Below are 22119 nucleotides of genomic sequence, written 5' to 3' on the forward strand. Positions count from 1 at the left end.
GGTCCTGAAATTTTGTCCTGTGAAACATATATTCACTGAATTGACCTGAAATTTCCATATTAAAGTTCAGTAAAGGTAAACTTCTCCCGGTTTGGGGGGTGGGGAATATATATATATAGCATAGTTTTTTCAATTTTAACCCTCCCTCTTTTCACTGAGTCTTGACTGTGTGTGAAAGTTAGCTGCTATAGTATGAGGCTCTGTTGTATTGATTTAAGGAGAAAATGGTAATATTTCATAGTCATCTGCCAAGAACTCTTTTCCTTCATGGTGATTTTCCTAACTATGCTGGAAAACTAGTACCTTTATTTAAAACTCCTAATATACAAATTTTGTGGAATCTGTTCTTACAAATGTAAATTCAGAAGCATGATGATAAAATCGGGCAATTAATTTGGAAGAACAGTAGTTGTAAATATTTACATGCTGTTAGTATAAGGAAAAAAAAAACTTACAACAATGAGATTCAGCCTTCTGGAAACAATCTGAAGTTTGATGAATCTTCTAAAGGCTTGTTAAAGTGATGCAGAGTGTGCATGCTGAGCCACTGTTTGAGTTGACTTAAAAAGGGAGGCTGCATTTCTGTAGTTCCCCTTTTCCAGCTCCCCAAACTGCCTGGGTATTGATTTTTGCCACCAGGCAGAATCCATCTCAGTACACCTTCAGAACACTGGTACTTCTAGCTCTAACTTAATGTTGTCTCAAAAGAAGCTGTGTTCAGTATTCTTCCTTCACTGCACATGATACCCAACAAGATAGGAATGGGAGGTAGAAGTAGAAATGGGAATTCTGGCTATCCACACAGCAGTGGGGAGGCCAAGAGACCGGTAAAAGAGTTTTCTGAATTTATCCCCAATTGAACCATAGTTATTTTGTGCTTCATTAGTATGTTCAGGACCCAATAACACACATTTCCACAGGCCGCAGGGAAATTCCATGGTGTATCTGGAACTTGGGATCTGTTTTCAAGAAGTAGCATTGGTTGAGGCTCAGATAGCAGAAGGGATGAGTTAGGAAAGCGTCTGTGGTTGGTGGTTTGCTGAATGTTTTTGAAGATCCATGAGTTCCTTTCCCCTCCCTCCTCCTCATTTTTTCCTTCTCAATTTATATGCCAGGTTACTCATCGCTTAGACTTTTTGAAGAGTAAGCATGGCAGAAGATAAACACCTTTCCACAAATAGTACAAATAATGGATTTCATTTGAGGGCTTTAACTGTGTGTCCTTTTGTTGCTAAGCACTAGATGTTATTATCTCCTGTAACTCTTGCAACCATCCAGGACTTCTGATTTTACAGGGGAGGAAAGGGAGACTGAGAGGTCAGAGGTCTAGCTCAAGGTCACACAACTAGTAGGTTTAGATGTCACACCTAATCCCAGTTACAGGTGGGCTGATACTAAAGCCATGTTTTTTGTTATTGTTGTTTTGTTTTGTTTTTAAGATTTTTAAACATTTACTTATTTATTTATTTAGTGAAAGTCAGGGAGGGGCAAAGGGAGAGGGAGAGAGAGAATCCCAAGCCAACTCCATGCCCAGTGCAGAGCTCGATGTAGAGCTCAGCAGGGCTCAATCCAGCATGCTGAAATCATAACCTGAGCTGAAACCAAGAGTCTGATGACATGCAACCCATCTGAGCCACCCAGGCACCCCTAGAGCCATGTTCTTAGTTATAGCACTGGATGGATGCTACAGTCTGGTGGTTGTAGGATAAAATCTTGATTTCTAGGCATGTACTATATTAGTGGTTAACGTAAGTTATGGTCAGTTTGAAGCTCCCTACAGTGTGGCTCAGTGGAAAAACCAATAGAGAAGGAGGTGGAAGATTTGGAATCTGATCTCAGCTCAGATGTTACTTAGATATGTAAGCAGAAATGGGTACCAGATCTGACTTTTGGGGAAGTACTTGACCCTCTTTGAGCCTTGGTTTCTCCTTCTATAAAGTGGGTGCAATATTATGCTGTCTGCAGGTCTCAGATTTTGCTGTGAAGATCCAGTGAAGTAATAGTTATGCATTGAAAATATTAAAATGTTCTATACACATTAGGTGATATGGCTTAGATTTGTTGGGTAACTATATGGATTTTTAAAAAATTAATTTATAGAATTCAGTACTTCAGCTAATATTTATTGAATGCCTCTTATGCCAAACATTATACTAGATGTTGGTCATACATTGATGAATAACTCCTGCTTTTTAAACAAAAATTTTTTTAAAAAGATTTTTTTTACTTATTTGACAGACAGAGATCACAAGTAGGCAGAGACAGGCAGAGAGAGAGGAGGAAGCAGGCTCCCCACTGAGTAGAGAGCCTGATGCGGGGATTGATCTCAGGACCCCGGGATCATGACCTGAGCCAAAGGCAGAGGCTTAGCCCACTGAGCCACTCAGACGTCCCTAAACAAAATTTTTAATAAATTTATATACCCTTCACCCATTTCTCCCACCCCACTCCCCTGTCTCTAGCAACCACCAGTCTGTTCTCTGTATCTATTTTTTTCCCTCTGTATCTGTTTTTGTATAGATATATAGATTCCATATATAAGATCATACAGTACTTGTTTTTCTCTGATTTATTTCACTTAGCATATGCTCTTGAGGTCCATCCATGTTGCAAATGGCAAGATTTCATTCTTTCTTATGCCTGAATGATAATCCATCATTTATTTATTTATTTATTTATATGTATCTATCTATTTCACAATTTCTTTGTCCATTCATCCATCAGTGGACACTTTAGGTTGTTGCTTTGTCTTGGCTATTGTAAATAAAGCTTCAGTGAACATGAGGGTGCATATATATCTTTTCAAGTTAGTGTTTTCATTTTCTTCAGATAAATACTCTCTAAGTAGAATAGTTCCATTTTTTAAATTTTTTGAGGAACCTACGTAATGTTTTCTGTAATGGTTGCGCTAATTACCATTCTTACCAGCAGTGTACAGTTACCTTTTCTCTACATTCTTGCCAACACTTACTATTTTCTTGTCTTTTTTTTTTTCTTATAATTAGTCTAACAGGTGTAAGGTAACATCTCATTGTGGTTTTGATTCTCATTTTCCTGATGATGAGTGATACTGAGCATCTTTTCATGTATCTGTTGGCCATCTGTATGTCTTCTTTGGAGAAGTTTCACTTGTTCATGGTGTATGATCCTTTTAATAATATATTGTTGAATTTGGTTTGCAAGTATTTGTTGAGGATTTTTGCACATATGTTCATCAGGGATACTAGCCTGTAATTTTTTTTTTTTTCTTGCGGCATCCTTTTCTGGTTTTGGTATCAGGCTATGCTGGACTCATGAGTTTGGAAGAGTTTCTTCCTCTTCTATATTTTGCAAGAGTTGGAGAAGGATTGGTATTAATTCTTTGAATAGTTGATAGAGTTTGTTAGTGGAGCTGTCTGGTCCTAGACTTGTGTTTTGGGAGGTTTTAAATTATTGATTAAATCTCCTTACTAGTAATTGGTGTCTTCAGATTTTTATATTTCATTATGATTCAGTCTTGGGAAGTTGTGTGTTTCTAGGCATTTACTCATTTCTTCTAGGTCATCCCATTTGTTAATATAATTGTTATAGTGGTCTTTTATCTTTCGTATTTCGGTGGTACCAGTTGTTGATGTCTCCTCTTTCATTTTCGATTTTATTTGTGCCATCTGTCTTTTATGCTTGGTGAATCTGGTTAAAGGTTTGTCAGTTTTGTTCATTTTTCAAAGAACCAGCTGTGTTACGTTGATGTTTCCTATTGTCGTTTTAGTCTCTGTTTCATTGATCTCTGCTCTCATCTTTGTTGTTTTCTCCCTCTATGGGTTGTGTTCCCCTGTGCCCCTTAGATCCAGAGTCGCGGAGTGAAAGCCTTGTTTCTTAGGGAGGTGCAGTCCTGCTGGGGGATACTGATGTGCATTTGGGGGTTAGCAATGGAAGAATGCTGTGGGAATTTAGGGCAGGGGAAGTTCACTCTAAAATAGCATTGGCCCGGGAATGCTTGATGAAGTGCATGGAATAGTGAAGTAATTAGATTTTGAAGGATGTGGTATTCAAATGGAGCAAGAATAGTTCACTTGGTGGAAACCTAACCTTTGTTTTTAAAAGGAAACCCAGCTAAGTGCCTATGGTAACCATATGCCTTTTAAAAAATGTCACATATGGGGGCACCTGGGTGGCTCAGAATGTTAAGCATCTGCTTTTGGCTCAGGTCGTGATCTGTGGGTCCTGGGATCAAGTCCCACTTTGGGCTCCTTGCTCAGGGGGGAGACTGCTTCTTCTCTCCCTCTCCCTCTTCTGCTTGCGCTCTTTCTGTCTCTGTCTCAGTAAAATAAAATATTTTTTAAAAATGTCACATATGGACTGTTTCAAGATACGGAACTTGGAGGGACTTTGTCCACCCTTAAGAGGATGGAGGCGTTTTTATGCTGTCTCATCTTCTTCAGTAGTGTTTGGCCTATCCTACCTTTCTCAGAATATAAACCCGAAAGGAAGGAATCTTCTCTGGAAATGTGTAGATTGGCACTATCATCAGTCTTAGGTTGGTTAGCATTCTGTTTTTTCCTCCTTAATTGAATAGCAAAGAATACTAATTTAGAATTTTAAAAAGATTTCCAAATCTTACGGACAAAAAAATGCATTGGTGGTTACAAGTGCTCAGTTGAAATTAAAGGAGTTATCAGTCTTGCTTTGGGAAACAAGGTGAGTAGCCAACTCGTTTTAGAAAAACTACCTTTCCCATTCCAGTGATTAGTTAATAAAATTATTCCTCACAGTGGCAGGCCAAAAAGCTCGGCAGTTACACATTTAGAGACAGAGAACCCATTGTCCAAAGATCTCAGAAGAGCCTCTGCAAACAAACAGAAGGGATTTAGAACAATTTGCATAAATCTCCCTGTGGATAGCGACATGGCTCTGGTATTAGGGTGGTTCCAGGAACCCCTCCTTGGCTGTATCATGGGGTGACGCTGTGCTTGGTGAGACTTCAGTCCCATGACGGTTATTGCCAGCAGGATTGGGTGATGGGACACTGAATAAGCCCACTGTTTGGTTCCACATAAGGACTCTTTTGTGTTGGACTGGGGTAGCCATATTCAAGTTTGTCTTGCTTTTTCTCCACTGATGTTTTTGGACTTTGTGGGCTGGGGAATTAAGCACAACACCTATTCTGAGCTAATCTGTCAAATTTTGTTCTCAAAAGGTAACCATAGCCCCTTGTATTTCTAGAATGTGGAGAATAATAGTCATACCTTTGGAGACTTTGACTTCTTAAATTAAAAGTTGGGGAGGGAAGGAGACCTTGCTTGGCATGCCCAGATAGCTAGGTATTCATGCGTGTTCCTGGCAGAACTGTGAGAAGTAATTCCCTTGTTTGTTAATTTGCCTTGTTCACCAACGTCTTAACTGTGTTCTCTTGCATAGTTAACAAACAAGTTGTACTTTAATATTTAATATTCCTCTGTGGAAAGGTATGGATCACTCTGGTGTGTAGTTTAAAATGCCAGGTGGTCACAGATCTGTCTCCAGTTTTCTTTTTTCCTACTTTTTGGGGAAAAAAAAATGATATACATTAAGTACCACATATTAAGAGCTTTACTGGTTTCTTGCACAGACTGTTACCATTCTAGAAGCCACATAAGGAGTCTGATTTAAAATCCAGGGAGTAGTTTATGCAATGGGGAAATTTGGTGCTTTAAGTACAAAAATGACATCTACTAATTTCTAACCTGGAGTTTATTTTCTTTCAGTCTGCTAGCTTGATTTCTCAGCTTTGTTCTAATAATATAAACATTTTTATGTTTATTTATAGGTGGTTTTAACCAAGAGAGCAGATCCAGCTGAGCTTAGAACAATATTTTTGAAGGTCAGTATAAAGGAATGTTTCTTGTTTCTTGTTTGATTTGTGTTCTTGAACTTTTAAAGATTATTTTCAAACAGCTCTTTATTTCATTGTTTTATATATATATATACATATATATATATAAAAGATACCTAAGTAAAGGATCTTTACTTAAGACTTATGAAAGAGATTCATTTCAGTTCTATCTGTTTTTTGAAATGTGTCAGCAGCTTGCAGGTGACTGTGAGGACAGTATGGTTTACATTTTAATTTCTTGTCTCTCACTTGGTGTCAGATACTGGAAGGGGGTTTTTGGGGGATTTAGTCTTAAAACTCATTGACCCTTCCAGGACTCTCCTATGTGTTGTGATGATTGTGGTTTTTCTCCTAGGAGGCTGAAAGTTCTTTGTTAACACTTCCATAATCTTGATCCATCCAGAGAGGGCTGTCTTTGCCTCTCATTGGCCATCGTTGTTACCATCATCATCATCATTATCATGGTTTTATTGCAACTGTGGTTCATGGTGGAAGCCCAGTATGAGTAACAATACATACCAGTTCATGACAGATACCGTATATTTCCTTAGTTTCTTATATTTACCCTACTTGGTGACCTTGGGCAGTGAATGAATGATAGATACTCAAATAGAAGTCTACCCCAGGTCCCAAAGCTTGAATCACGTAATGTTATTTTACCTTGATTAAACTACTCAAAAAAGGAAAGGCCACCTTTGTAAAGATCATTCAAAAGGTGTATATGTGGGCCTTTTCTAAACATGATGGAAAAGCAGCTGTGCTGTATTCTTGAGGACCAAGGCTTCAAATGAAACACTTCGCATGCTGCTGTGTACCAAATACATGGCCCTGAAAGTCACTAATTCTGTGAGCATCTCTTTCCTCATGAAAGTGTGGTACGATTAAAAAATACTGAGAAATCAGAGAATTTGAATACCGACAGGATTAACTGATATCAAGGAATTGTTACTGATTTTTTTTTTCCCTGAATGATGATATTGTGATAGGAGCTATAAAGAGTCTTTTTCTGTTAGAGAGTGAAGTGTTTATAGATAAGATTATGTCTTAGGTTGGCTTTTAAACACCCCAGTTTTGGTGGGGGAGGGAAAATGCCTTGTCCGTGTGGTGGTAATACTTGACATTGGTAAAGGGAACATTGAGTTTCTTACCCTGTTCTTTCTACTTTGTTCATGTATGAACATCTTGTGAGTTATAAAAATTTGTAAAGATTGAGTGAAAAAACTTGGGAGAAAGTGTCTAGCGCCTGATACGCATTGATAACTGACCAGTAAGTATTTGAAATTAAATAATTCAACACGAGAGACAGGCTTCAAAAGGAGATGGTTAAAAATGTGGGGGGAAGGGATGATATGTAAGGAGGTTTGGATTCTGTATAAGAAAGCAGAATTCTTTATAAATTTGGTTTTAACCTGGAAGGACAACACAGTATACAGATTTGAAGGTGGAAAAGGATTGTAGGTCATGCAAATCCAGAAAGCAGAAATGCTTTGTTTCTTACCTGGACTAGTATCTATTACTCTGCATTTGGGGCCCATCGTGATTGGGATGAGGTGTGTATGTGGGAACCGTGGACATTTTTATTTTATTGTGTATATTTAAGATTTATAGTATAAAACTTAAAATTCTAGGAGACCACTTGCAGTGGGTTGCCAGAGACCCTAGAGAAATGGGTAAAAGCTCATTAACCTCAGCTGGCAACGTCATAATCATTCTTCGAACTCAGGACCTCGCTATTACTTCTGTTTTCTAAACCAGCAGTAATTGTGGGCTTCCTTCTGACAGGAAATGGGAACAAGTTTGAAGATCTTAGTAGATGGTACGTCTTGGACACCTCTTGGTCTTTTGGCGTGATCCAGTAGAAAGATTCCACCTGGGTAAAAGCTGTGCCCACCTTTTGAGGCTGCATGGCAGCTAGGTTAGGTTAAGATCCCACTTTGGAGAGCCTGTCTTTTCCATCTACTCCCGTTAATAGGAGGCGAGTCCCTGCTGGAGACAGATCAGATTGGTCACAGTTCTGGAGAGCCCCCTGTGGTGTTTCTGTGTCAGTGAGCCTGAAAGCTGGGGCGGGATCTTTGGCAGCACGTGGGGAAATGCCGTCGGCTCTTGGGGTGGCTAAGACGACGTGGCTTTTGAGTGAGAGTGTGACTTAGAGTCCAAGGGAACGATGGGGCCAGGAAGGCGGGGGTGGGGGGGAGACTGTCCATGAAGAAAAGAGTGATCAGCAGTTTCTGGAAGGGATTGTGGCTCTGGCAGAGGTTTGGGTGATCTCATCAGGCCTGGGCAGGGTCGTACCAACACAAATCCACCTTGGCTCAGCATGTGGGGGATCTCTTGTTTACCGTCTGCCACAGATGGTGTTGTGGTGGGAGGAGAAAAGGGATGAGGAGAATTGGGGTGAGGGTTGGGGACTCTGCCAGACACTGCTCCGCTGTGGCCAGGCTTTCCCGTTAAGTGGGGGGATCAGCAGTAAGCTCTCTGCAAACTGGGCTACTTTGCTGATTTTCTGTGACTTTCTCCTGACTTTTCTTCCTGATAAATAAACCAGCCTTCTGACTGTCACGCTAGTTAGGGGATTCTTCTGTAGCTCAGGGGAGGTGGACCTTTGGACCAGATGAGCTGATAGCAGGGGAGATGGCAACTGTGGAGGTCCGAGAGAGCCAGTGGAACTGGCAGAGAGGAGGAAAGAGGGGTCCTGGAGGATGGAGATGGGCCCTTGAGAAGGGTTACACTTTCTTCTTTTTTTGTGGGGAGGGGTTGCTTACTGTATGTGAAGTGTAGCATTAAGTGTTGGGCTATAAAGATGCATAAATCATGGATCCTGCTTTTTACTAGTTCACTGTGTGTAAGTGTAAACAAACAAAAAAAAGCCATGATATGGTTGATAAGCATTATGTGGTGTTAATTAGTAGGAAGATGATGTGGGGCTAATTAGATCTAGCCGAGGTCATTGCAATTATAGAGAGGTGGTGGTGTTGGAGCTGGGCTTGAGAGTGAGTAGGTACTTACCAGCTGGAGATGGTAGAGGGGGGCTATGGGCAGAGGGCAGAGGAGGACCATTCCGGGCAGAGGCAGCAGCAGGTGTGGAACAGAGGGCTGTAAGAATGCCAGGCGGGGGGTGACCTGGAGCACAGGCTCTTGGGCAGCACAGTTGGGTGGTGGGCAGGGGGCACTCGATGGCTAGCATTCCTAGCCTGAGGGGTTGAGTTGGTTATGCAGCCTCTTCGGGTGACAGGTGGTGGCTAACATTTTGTCTGCATGTGGAAGTTGAAGTCCAGGTGTGGTCAGTTTCATTTCTAATCTAAGTGTTGACATGCGTTTTGGAGCAGGTGTACTGAGTACTCCCAGTTTAAATAAAAAACCGTGAAACTTCAAGGTGAGTAGGGTGTATAGAAGAGGTATAAGCAGCAACCAAGTCTTCAAGGAGTTCAGCTTTTTACACGGGAGACCACATTTACAGGTAGGCAGCGGGTGAAAAAGAATCTAGGTTCACGTAAGTGCCAGTGCGGTGAGCGAATATGGAAGTTGAGGTCCAGGTATGGTCAGTTCTGTTTTGTGGCACACAGGAAACCGAGAGGCTGGAGTGGCCTCTGTGGTGAGGAGAAGGCTCCCTGGAGAGGGACCTGGGAGAGTCGCAGGGCGAGTCGGTACTGGAGTCAGGAGGAGGGCAGCTGGGGAGTTCCAGGAGAGAGGGCCACATTCGAGGGAAGGCCGGGAGATGGGTTTGCGAGCACACAGCCTCTCCGCGTTGAAGGATTCTTGCTCTTTCAACTTGTTGATTTAAATTCAGCTCTGTGCCAGGGAGTCTGCCAAGCCTTACAGGGTGTGGGTGACAAAATTAGCAAGGTAATTGGGAGTTTGGCACGCCTGCTGAACAAGAGGAAGCCACTGGGTTCATCCAGTGACACTGGCAGGGTGGGTCGAGATTTGGCAGCAGGGTCATGAGTTAGGCAGCCTTGGCGGGTAATCCCGGTGCAGGGCCCTGAAGACTTGTTAGGGTTATGATAGCAGCAGGGGGATGGAGAATGGGGGAGGTTAAGACATTTTGAAGGACTGCTTGATGGACATGATCTTGTACAATGTACGAGAGGGTGCAGAGGTAAATACAACCCCTGGACAGAGCTTGGGTTAGGGAGGTGCCAGTAAAGAGAAGGGGAAAATTGAGAAGGACAGTGTTCGCTCAAGGGAGAGCAAAGAGGGTGGTATGTACTGTTTACAGGTGGAAGTAGCTGAATGCCTGTAGTGTACGTTGTGGGAGATGACAAAACTGGGTTAAAGGGACTAGACAAGGGGAATAGGCCTTATGACAGTTTGTAATGATACATAGTGAATTACACTTGGATTTTTTATAATTGTTCTTTGTCAGCAAAACATACGTATTTAGAAATTAGTTAACAAAATTGGAAAAACAGTTAATTTATTGAAAACTTAAGATGAGAAAATGCCTCATATTGGCAAAAATTTAAAAAGCAAAAGTATATAAAGAAAATTAATATGTGATTCTGCTGTATAGCTAAAATCCATATCTATATCTATGTATAAATATGTAAAATTATATTTTATATACCTCTCTCTGTCCGTATCTCTGTGTATGTATATAAAACCTTTTTTTCCTTAACAGGAGAAAAAATACTTTTTTATCCAGCTTTTCCCTTTACCTAATACGTTAGGAAAACTTTTTTCCTATAATTGAATGTATTTCTACAGTATTTTTATTGTCGTGAGCTATCCCTGTGTATGGCTCTTTTTACCATAATTTATCTAGCCACTTCATATTTTTGGATGCTTAGTTGTGTTTTCTGCTTTGCTAGTATAACAACACTGTACTGAATACTCTTGGACCTGCATTTTTGCATATAGCCTGCATATGTTTAATCATATTAAAACTTACAAAAATTTGTAAGGGAGAGAGAGAGGCTTCAGGTCACTTGTAAAATCTAGTCCCCAAAAAGGATTAAATACCATTTTAAAGGTAGTGAGAGCTATGTGGTCCACTCCCTTGACGGGGACCCCTGTGCGCCCTGGGGCCCCATTGTCAGTACATTCTTACTATGATCTGTCTGTCCGTCAGTTGAAGGAACAACCTTTGACATTTTTACTGTAATCACAAGGCAGACCACCCAGCCTTGGTAATGCTCTGGTTTTGCAATCTGAAGAAAACTGTTTTCCATGTTCAGATTAATATGTTCTTATATTTATAAAATTATTTCATTATCACCTCTAAAAACTGGGGCAGAAAATATCTTGATTTTTTAAAAAATGTAAAATGCTGAGGTATAAATCAAGTGCCCAAATCATAAATGTACATACAGCTCCATTAATGTTCCCAAAGTGAGCTCACACCCATATAACGAGCCCCCCCAGAAGCCATCTGATGCCCCGTCTAGTCAGGATCCACCTCTTCTGAGGGGAACCAGTTGTCTGGTTTTCAGCTTCTTAAAAATGGAAAAAACACTATATTTTCTTGTGTCTCATTTCTTTCATTCTTGCTTTATTTATTTATTTATTTATTAGGAAAGATTTTATTTATTTGACACAGAGATCACAAGCAGGCAGAGAGGCAGGCAGAGAGAGAAGGGGGAAGCAGGCTCCCTGCTGAGCAGATAGCCCAACATGGGGATCAAACCCAGGAACCCTGAGACCATGTCCTGAGCCAAAGGCAGAGGCTTTAACCCACTGAGCCACCCAGGCGCCCCTCACTCTTGCTTTGGTTGTTAAAATTCATTCCTGTTGTTGCATGTGGTTGGCGTTCTCCTATTCTCATGGCCGTGTTGTATTCCGTAGTGTGATTGTACCACAGTACACAGTTCATCTGTACATCCTTTTGTTGGTTGTTGTTTGAGTTATTTTCCATCTTTTAGCTATTGAAGCTAATGCTGCTATGGACATTATAATGCCATTGTAATGGCACACGTTTCTGTTGGAGACCTCCTTAGAGTTGAAATTGCTGTGTCTGAGGTTCTGTGCATGTTCAGTTAGAGGAGATGCTGCCAGACAGTGTTCTAAAGTGGTTTGACAGTTTACTCTCATGACACCAGTGTATGAGAATTGCATTTGCTACCTGTTTCTGCAAACACTTGTTATTTTTTTTTAATTGTCCTATGTAAGGGTTAGAAGTATGGCATTATAATTTTATTTTGCACTTTCAGTGGAATTCTTTTTAAGGGGGACAGCAGCTCAACAATGATTCTGAATGTTACCTGGGGGAAAAATCAAAGACTGATCATGGCCCAGAAAACTCCCAGGAGGGAAAGTAGCACAATAATTTTAAACTTTCTTCCATTCAATAGATGTGTATTGACTATGGTTCTCTCTGCCTGACACCAGTCCAGGACCCTGAGGATGTTGCAGTGAGAACCACGGGAACAAATCCTGTCCAGACAGAGCTTTCCCTTTAGTTGTAGCAATTAAGGTGCATGTAGTTTTGGAAGAGTAGACAGGTGAGTTGGCCAGGACTCCTGCTGGAGGAATGGTAGGAGTTGACAGCACATCCCTTCATGGAATTTGATGGATGAAGCATCCCTTCATGGAATTTGAGGGCAGCCCTAGAGGGGAGTCTCTACCTTAGGAAGGCATTTGTCGCCAACTGATCAGAACTAGTGTTGAAGAAGGACTTACTTGCCAGGCTGTTCCCTGATGATTATGTGATAATTAGTATGTGATACACTTGCATCTTAAAGACAAGGGAAGGGAGAATGATTTCATTTGTGCTCCTGGGACAATCAAGAGATTAAGTGGGAAAAACTAAAGTAGGAGGATCCTCATCTCAGACCACATAAAACAATAAAGTGCCAGTGCATTGACTTAAAAGTTAAGAGAAAATATGGGTAGATATTAGTCTTGAGATGAGGAAGGCCTAGATTTTAGATTTAGAAGTAAGCAATGGAAGAAATTGCAGAGGAGGAAGAAAAATCTACAGACTCCGTTATCTACAAGTATCAAACTGGATAAATATTTGCAACAAATCTGGTAGGGGGGAAAAGGGCATGTTCACACACTGCTGGTGGGAGTGTAGATTGGTACAGTCTTTTCTGGAGAGCAGGGTGATAATAAGTATCAAGAGCAAGAGCCTTCAAGTTCCCTCTCCTTGACTCAACATTTTCTCTTCCAGGAGTGTAGCCTTTGAAGATTGCCAAGAATTTGGATAATTGTTATATACAAGCTGGTTACCTTGGCTTTATTTAAAAATAGCCCAAACTGGAAAACAACCTTAACATCTACTGGTGGGAGAAGAGTTAAATTGTGTTTTTAGCTAAATTAATTACTCACCGCTGTAAGCAAACTAGGTATGATTCTTGATCATGGCTCGTTGTAGTTAGCTGGGACATCTCCCTTGTACTTCTGTCTTGTTTTGCTTCCAGAAGATCAAATATAATTCTTCCATGTTTCCAAAAAGCCAATTCAATGCTAAGTGAATAATAGGGGATTCTTGGACCATTTTTGAGCTTTTCTTTTGTACCATGCTAAAAATTAACCAAAAATGGATTGTACAGAACATTTATGAAGTGCTTATTGTGTATAGTGTGTTGTGCTAAGTATATTATGTTATTATTCGTTTATTTCTAGCATTGACCTTAAGAAACAGGCGGTGTTGTTATCCCAGTTTTACAGGGGAGGAGCCAGAGGCCCGGGAAGCTTACTTTACAGGTCATCCAGGAGGTGAGAGGCAGAAGCAGAGCTCAGTGCATCCCAGGCCTGAGGGACTCCAGGGCTGGTTCCTGAGTATCTAAGCAAGTTTATCCTGCCTTGGAATTAAAATGCAGAAGTAACAAGTGACTTTTAGAAACAGTTGTAATGGGACTTGACCCTGTGGCTGCAGAGGGAGTGGAGGTGCTTTGGTTGCACTTCCCTTCCCGGGTGCACCACATCACAGTGGCCTCCGGGGTGGTCACTGTCATCCAGCTTGCCTTGCTCCTCGTGCAGCTCTCGGAATTCACCTCTCCACCCCCAGTCACTGTCCTGTCCCCAGGGTCAACAGGTCTTCTCCTCTGCCATCAGAATACCGGATGATCCTGTGTTGTTTCTCAGCATCCCCTGTGTCCCCTGGGACTCCACAAGACAGGGATGAGAAGCTTCCTGCTTCCCGGCACTGGATTCTGCCACTAAAGGCAGGAGGAACGCTGTGTGAAAGCATTGAGTGTTGGGCCATTTCTACTCTGGAACGGAGAGGAAGCTAACTAGAGTAGCCTTTCACATCTCCTTCCATAAAATCCCACGAGCAGCCATACAGTTGACAGTTTGCTTTCCAGCTTAGCCTGTTTGTCCTGCTTTCTTGCATTATTGGTGTCATTGAAACAAATGGGGCAAAAGAATTAGGTTGTTCCCATCCATGATTTTTTTTTTTTAAGATATTTATTTATTTATTTATTTATTTATTTATTTGAGAGAGAGAGACAGAGAGAACATGAGCGAGGAGAAGGTCAGAGAGAGAAGCAGACTCCCCGTGGAGTTGGGAGCCCGATGTGGGACTCGATCCCGGGAGTCTGGGATCATGACCTGAGCCGAAGGCAGTCGTCCAACCAACTGAGCCACCCAGGCGTCCCCCATCCATGATTTTTTAAAGCTGTATGTCCTTGCTAAAAACAAGATGTAATTTTCCTTCCAAGTTTCTGTAAACTAGGGTTTCTCAGTGTTAATACTGCTGACATTTGGGGCTGGCTCACTCTGTTGTAGGGGGTCATCCTGACCTCTCCTAACTAGATGCTGCTAGCATCCCTTCCCGTCAGGTTATGACAGTCAAATTTGTCATCAGACACTGTCAGATGTCCTCTGTGGAGAAATAGAAAACAAATGGAGAAAGTGCAAAGCAAGAGAAACCTCGCCCAGCCCTCCCGCCCTCCCGAAAAGGCAGGTTACATAGAGAGGGTGGGCCTCTTACGTTTTGCTTGGCTGTTAGGTGGATGTTGGTGTTTAAAAGCGGGACAGTCAGGCTAAGCTGCCCCCAGTTGAGAACCACTGGTATAAATATAAAACTTGGAAGACTTAACATGTTTCTGTTTTTTTCTGTGAGATGTTCGGAAATAACTGTGCTTGAGAAGAGTGTATTATCATGTCTGATGTCTTATCTGTTGAATATTTTCAGCTTTTTCACATTGATCTCATGATTATGTACTTTTGAGGGTAAAATACTTTTTTTTTTTTCTAAACAGTATGCAAGCATTGAAAAAAATGGTGAGTTTTTCATGTCTCCCAATGACTTCGTCACTCGATACTTGAACATTTTTGGAGAAAGGCAGCCTAATCCAAAGACTGTGGAACTTCTAAGTGGTGTAGTGGATCAGACCAAAGATGGGTATGTTTGTTTTTAATTATCTTATTTAATATTTTTTGTTTGAAATAGCTTTTTATCACTTTAAATATTAGGAAGTCACTGAATACCTTTCTCTCTCTCAAGAGCTTTTTGTCTACCTATTACAATTAATTCATTATTAGGAATTATACCTTTAACATTTCCTTCTTATCACAGTTGGGGATTCTATGTGTGTGTATTTTTTGTTTTTTTTTTTTAAGATTTTATTTATTTAGAGAGAGAGAGCATGCTTGAGTTGGGGGAGGGGCAAAGGGAGAGGGAGGGAGAGAATTTCAAGCAGACTCTACACTGGGCACAGAGCCCTGTGTGGGACTCAGTCTCATTTCCCTGAGATCATCACCTGAGCTGGAATTAGGGATTGGATGCATAATTGACTGAGCCACCCAGACACTCCGTGTGTGTATTTTTTAACAGTAAAGAACTGCTTATGGTTTTAGAGACTTAATTATAGTTGATGAATGGTGTGAGATCTACTAAAGTGTTTGTACATATTTGGTATTTTTCAAGGGAACTGTAAGAATTGTGAGTAAATGTAAAATATAGCTCTATGAACATGATCTTTCCCTCTGCTCAAATAACTTTCGAAATCTTTTGTATGATTAAATCGTATGACTCTAAACAGAATAATATGATGATTCCAAATCACTAAGAAGGCATTCTACCCAAGCTGGAAGAGACAGATACTTTGCAAAATGCCTTTGGATTTCTTTTCCCCTACAGTGTTGTCACATTTTAAAAATGAGTTTTTCCTAAGCTGTTTAAGATTGTAGCTGGCTGGGGCACCTGGGCAGCTCAGTGGGTTAAGCCTCTGCCTTTGGCTCAGGTCATGGTCTTGGGGTCCTGGGATCGAGCCCCACATTGGGCTCTCTGCTCAGCAGGTAGTCTGTTTCTCCCCTCACCCCCCAACCCTGCCTGCCTCTTTGCCTACTTGTGATCTCTGTCTGTCAAATAAATAAATAAAATCTTTAAAGAAAAAAAAAAAGATTGCAGTTGGCTTTTACCATTAAGTGTGGAATTTTAGGCCCCAAACTCTCGATAATAGAAATACCAACATCCCCTAGTAGCCAAGTACAACGTCCAAGAGCTGGCCTTCTCTGTATTACCTGTGGTAGACCCAACCTCCCACCCTTGCTACCTGTCAGCACCCTCTTCCATAGATTGCAGTGACCTGCTCTTCCAGAGTGGCTTTCTCTAGCTCTGGGCCTTCTCTGTTTGTCACCTGTGATTTTTTCCCACATGCACTGGTGAAGATACAACTATGGTAAAATTTGTTGATGTATCGCAAATGCTTTCAGTTTTCACCAGCACTTTCCTTTTCTTATTTATATACCTGTGGTCCCATCTTGCATGGAAGTAGTCTCCTCTAATATGAAGGTGTTGCAGGTAGGAGCCCAGGTAGGAGGGAGAAGGATGGATCTTGGCAGTGATACTCACAGTCATATCCCAGAGAGTTGCTGGATTATGCCTTCTCTGTTTATTCCGGAAGAGGTTATTTGAGTTACTTCTATTTTCTACCTCCACCTGGACACAGCATTCTTTGCCTGGTGGGTAAGTGTGTGTAGTGCATGAGCAGCCCATCGTTCCCTCACAGGGCCTCCCCAGGGTGGCGTATATATTTCATATATTTTCACACTATATTTTTTAAATATATATTTCGTATTTTTCACATAGTGTGACATATATTTCATATATGTCATATATATGTGAAATATGTCACACTAGTCCATCGAAGCAAAAGCTAGATAGAACATAGATTTGTTCCAGCAGATGTATTTTTGTGGGGAAAATTTGGTTGCTTTCACACACCTTGTGTTCATGATTCATACGAAGTGTGACCAAGCTCACATGCAACAAGAATGATTTGATTCAAGGTTTAAAGCCAATTTTTTTTCTTACTTGATGGTTTAAAAATTCTTGGGCGCCTGGGTCGGTCAGTGGGTTAAGCCTCTGCCTATGATCCCGGGTCCTAGGGTTGAGCCCCACATCTGGCTCTCTGCTCCGCGGGGAGCCTGCTTCTCCCTCTTCCTGCCGCTCCTCCTGCCTGTGAGGGCTCCTTGCTTTAGGAGTGTAAGGGATTCCAGGCTCACAGTGGGTATTCCCTACCTCCAACCTGGAAATCACTCTTTTCTTCAAGAAGTCCTGTTTTTTTTTAGGTTGGGAATGGGGCTTAGAAGCAGAGCTGGGCACAGGTTTATCGCTACTAGGTTGTTACTACTACTCTGGCTTCTCAGTGGAAAGAACAGAGAAATGTATTTAATAAAATCAAAACTTCATAATGACATTTCCTATTTACATTTAACATGTTAGGAATTTTTCCTAATAGTTCATCTCTTTCTTTCAGTGAACATTTTGGTTCCTTATTAAATTAATATATTTATGGGCATTAACTTGTATAATTGTTATACCTTCTAATTTTTTTCCCCCATTAACAGGCTTATTTTTACAGGTGCTCTCCAAAAATAATAGCCTTTGATTCATTAGATAACATACTGTACTATAACGTATGTTGTACATATATAACGTAACAGATACATTTTTTCAAAAGCTTCTAACAAATCTGAAATGCTGGCTCTGCTTTCCTGGTTGTGCAGATGAGCTAGCTAGGGCTGTTGCTGACCAGGTTGTTCACCACAAGGCCTGGCTGGCTCCAGAGACCGTGTGGCCTTTCTACTGCTTCAGACTGCCTTTTCTCTCATAAGCTTGTCATCCTCTTCAACTTGACATTTTCTTTCAGATTTTGTATTAAATATCAGTGTTTGACTGTAACAGAGAAAATCTTAGATGGCCTCAATCTCTTGCCCTATGACTTTTTCTTCATTCGGTTGCAAAAACTTCAGTTTCAGAAAATAACGATCCATAATCTTTTCATCTTGACACGATTATTTGGAGTTTTTTCAGTGTCTCCTGTGATTTGTTAACCTACATCAATATTTTCCATCATCTGAATGTATTTTAATTGCAGTTCTTTTATAATGCAGTTCTTTTATAAACTTTTATAATCTTTTAGACTGTATCAACCAATTCTCTTATTTCCATATGCGGTTCATATTAACAGTGGTAAATAGCTTCATCATTTTCTATGAAATTATGTACCATACTTTATGAAATTGTGCCCTTCTAGAGTTATTTCAGTTTTCCTATTTTTTCTAGTTTTCCTTTTGTTTAATTAATTCCCTTGGAAGAACCTAGAGGCATTCCTCGATACAAGGGTAGAAATATTTTAAGTCTCACCATAAGCATTGTAATTCTTTCCAAAAGAATTCAAAACTGAGTAAGTTGAAGAACTTGTCCAGACTATTAAAGCTTTCTGAGCTAGTAGCACAGCACTGGTGTTTGAGCCGAGACCTGCCCAAGCCCCAAGCCTGTTCAGATGTTTGTGTGCCATTTTCCCAAAGCCTATCCTGGACACACAGCTCCTCAGTATTTATGTCACACATAGGTGTAGCTGTACATCTGTTCTCAATGTAAAACTGAGAATGCCTTCATTTCCCTTCCTTTCCCTTTCATTGGAAGCAAAGCATTTATCAAGTTGACAAGTCACAAATCGTCTTCCCAAATCAACTACTGTTCTTTGAAAAAATTATACGACGAAGCCACATGTTGGCACACGGAAGCACAACACCTACAGCAGCCAAAAGAGAAGCACTGGTGTGGGCTCTGTTTTGTCTCTCGAGGCTCTTTCCACATCGCTTGGCTGGCCAGAGGGATTTTAGTGCATAACCTTATTAAAATTTGAGAAACTATTTGTAGATTGTTAACTTTAGGAATAAATATAGTGGCAGCTATGCTGACCCAGATGGCAGGGTGAACTGTGGTAGTTACTTTTTAGGTAGATACTGGCGCACGAGCTGTGGTCTCTTGAGTTTGTAGACCAGGTCTTGCATATTTGCAAATCTCCAGTGTCTAGTCCAATATCTGGCCTCTGTTTCACAGCAATTTGTTGACCAAATATAGGTAAATCTACTGAGAAGTATTTATTCCCCTTCCTACCCCTTAAGTTATGAGAGCTCAGGTGTACTGAGGAATGGAGGTTCTAGTTCAGTTTCAAGGTTACCCACTGTAGTAGCTGAATAATGTCTACCTGTAGATACCAAGTCATATTCCCTCGAACTTGGAAGTGTGACCCTCTTAAGAAAAAGTATCTTTGTAGACATGATTAAATCAAGGATCTCGAAATGAAGAGATTACCTTGGCTTAGCCATGCCTTAAATGGTGTAAGTGTCCTTATGAGAAGTAGAGACAGATGTGACACAGACACTGGGGCCACCAGAGGCTTGAAGAGGTGAAGAAGGCTTCTCTCCTAAAGAATCTGCCTTTGGAGGGAGTGTGACCCTGCTGCAGCCTTGGTTCTGGACGTGGGGTCCCCAGAACTGGGGTGGAACGAATTTCTGTTGTGTTCAGCAACCTAGTTCTTGGTAGTCTGTTAGAGCAGCTCCGGGAAACTCCTACATTCACACACCTGTTTTCTCTGGTTTAGAAAGCCTGTAGTCGAACTGGCCTGATCGTGAACTGCCTTTTTTCCAGTAGTAACTTTTGGCCAGATCCCGACATTTTCCAGGTGGAGACCCCTGCCGCAGCCGGTCTCTGTGAGGGCACTGCCCCTTCCCAAAGGCTTCGCTTCTGTGTGGGGTTGGGCTGAACTCTAGGCATGAGAGTTAAATGCCTGTGCACTGCATGAACTTAACGGACAGGGATTCTCTTTCTTTGGAGCAGTCTTTATTCTGATTCAGTGTTTCATTGGGTAGTGACTTGGTCATACTTCCGTTCTGTGGGCTTCTTGCTCATTTTATGAAATGCAGAGGGTGGCATGCCAGGAACATGGGAAAGTGTAGGACACAGTGATGGGAGAGGCAGGCCGTGGTCGACTGTGTAGGAGCTTGGTGTTGAGGATTGGAGATCTTTGAGAGCACTGAAGAGCCGTCAAAGGATAATTTGAGTCCGGCAGTTGTTACAGTTTGCCTGTGTTAGAGCCTTCTCAGAGTCTTTGATTTCACCTTTCCCCACCCCTCTTCTAATTGCCTGTTGTGTTTAGATTTTCCCAAATTGCGCCATTTTAATAGATTTAATAATGGGTTTAATCAATTTGTGAGGTTCCTTGAGAGAAAGGAGAAGAAGCTTTGAGTGCCCAATCCTGGAGACTTTGCTTGGTGGGCCTCATGGGTAAGGAGAGCTTATTGCAGCGTTTGAGGGGAATGAGGAGGAGGAGGGGTTGGAAAATGGAGGGTCTCTAGGACTCTCTGATCTGGGGGCCAGATCCTCTTACCTTAGCCAGACGGTAAGAATTCTCTGCTTGATGTTGGGTTTATTTGTATGATTTTTGATGTGTGTCTTAGATTTGTCATCATTATGGTTTTGTTTAAAATGGGATTGAAGCTTTCTTTGTATATCATCCAAGGGTAATTTTCACACATTATACAAGAGCAAGTAAAAGTAATTTTGTGATTGTCCTTTTGAGCTTTGCAAGCATGTTTCTCTTTGTTATTTAATATTAAGGGATATGTCATTAGGGAGAGCTGGGCTCAAGAGCTGTTTTCCCTAGTACTTGAACTTCTTACCTGGGAAGATTAAGTGGGGCCTCAGTAAGCTGGAGTTATTGAACGCCTTGCCTCTTGAGCTTAGGGTGCTCATTGCACGGTACAGCCTGACCCCTGTCTTTGTGGGGGTGGGCACTGGCTGCCTCTGGCATCCGATCAGTTTGCTGAGATCATGTATGACTTTAACATGTACATGTTTTCCATCTCAGGCAAAGAAGTTCTTTGTGGTCAACACAAGAACAGAAGTTGGCTCTTCTTTTGAAAACAGAACAGTCAGGAATGCTGATTTCTTAATGAGCTGACATGTCCATTTTACCGTTACAGCCCCCACTTTATTGTATTAAAATGATAGCTCTATAATCAACACATAATTCCTTTCTCTTCAGAGAACAGAGTTCTGGGCCTGTTCTCATTTTGAGGCAGGAGGAATAAGGGTGTCAAAGAAGAAACAATAAAAAAGAAATCTAGGGCTTTAAAACGTGTGGCTGTATAAATTAGGTGTGTTCTCTGCCTTTCCCTTGTTCGTTCTTAATCTGAGGGAAGGAAAAGTATGGCCTGTAGATACTCAACAGGGTGAAGGAGGATATAATAATGGTGTTGATGATAACATCAGTTTATATACCTGTTTTCACTTTGTGAGGCTGTTGCAATGAGATCCCGGCCTTGGCCACATGCTGGGAGTTAATGAGGTTTACAATTGGCAATGCTTAAAGAGTATTAGGGTAATGTATTTAAATATCAGCAGTTCCCAGTCAGAAATGCTCATCATCTGTCAAATATAATCCGGAATCAATAAGAGGAGGTCTTTAAGTTTGCTAATGAGGAGTGTTTTCTACATGCTAGGGTGGACACAGATTTCAGATAAACACCTGAAATTCATAAACTATAGAATTAAGCAAAAGCATCTCTTTCATTAAAAAAAGTTGGTAATAATCAACAGCAGTCACCTGAGAAGCTTAAATTTTCTTCTTAGTCATCAGACTCCCAAATTAATCTACCAAAACAAAAAGCCTCATTAGCAGCTCTCATTGAATCAGTGTTATTTTTTCTTTCTCTCAAGGTGTCTGATTAACCCCCTTTCTTTTTGCATTTCTCACTTTGTGTTAATATTTGATGTCTGAAATCATAGGGGGGTGCGTGCAATGTGGTGGCTAGACACTGTCTGCAAGGAGCAAATTAAAAAGAATTCTTAAAAAGGTTTGTATTATGTCTCTGGTATATTAGAAAACCTTTAGGAATGTCAGGTGCCTGGGTTTATTTTTCTTTTTAATTTGGGAAAGGGTTGATTAATGACTGGGTGTTGATTTCACTTCTCATTCATATGTAGGGACAGCCCTCCTCCTCTTCCCCCTTCTTCTGCTCTTTTGGAGAGTGTTGCTGTCAAGGGAAGGTGAGAAATGGGGCCAGAGCTGGTGGGGGAGGGGAGG

The 22119-nt window shown here is 41.2% G+C and overlaps 1 protein-coding gene across 2 annotated transcripts in view; it reads left to right on the forward strand.

The window, feature by feature from the left end:
- The window catches only part of SLC25A13 (solute carrier family 25 member 13), a 180805-nt gene that overhangs the window by 20366 nt on the left and 138320 nt on the right, over positions 1-22119 (forward strand). For both annotated transcript variants that reach the window (XM_059396811.1, XM_059396812.1), the window contains exons 2-3: positions 5786-5839; positions 14998-15140. In XM_059396811.1, the coding sequence (XP_059252794.1) occupies positions 5786-5839; positions 14998-15140 (197 nt within the window). The remainder of the gene's footprint in view (positions 1-5785; positions 5840-14997; positions 15141-22119) is intronic.

Source organism: Mustela nigripes, chromosome 4 (genome assembly GCF_022355385.1).
Source record: "Mustela nigripes isolate SB6536 chromosome 4, MUSNIG.SB6536, whole genome shotgun sequence".
In the NCBI taxonomy this organism is placed as follows: domain Eukaryota; kingdom Metazoa; phylum Chordata; class Mammalia; order Carnivora; family Mustelidae; genus Mustela; species Mustela nigripes.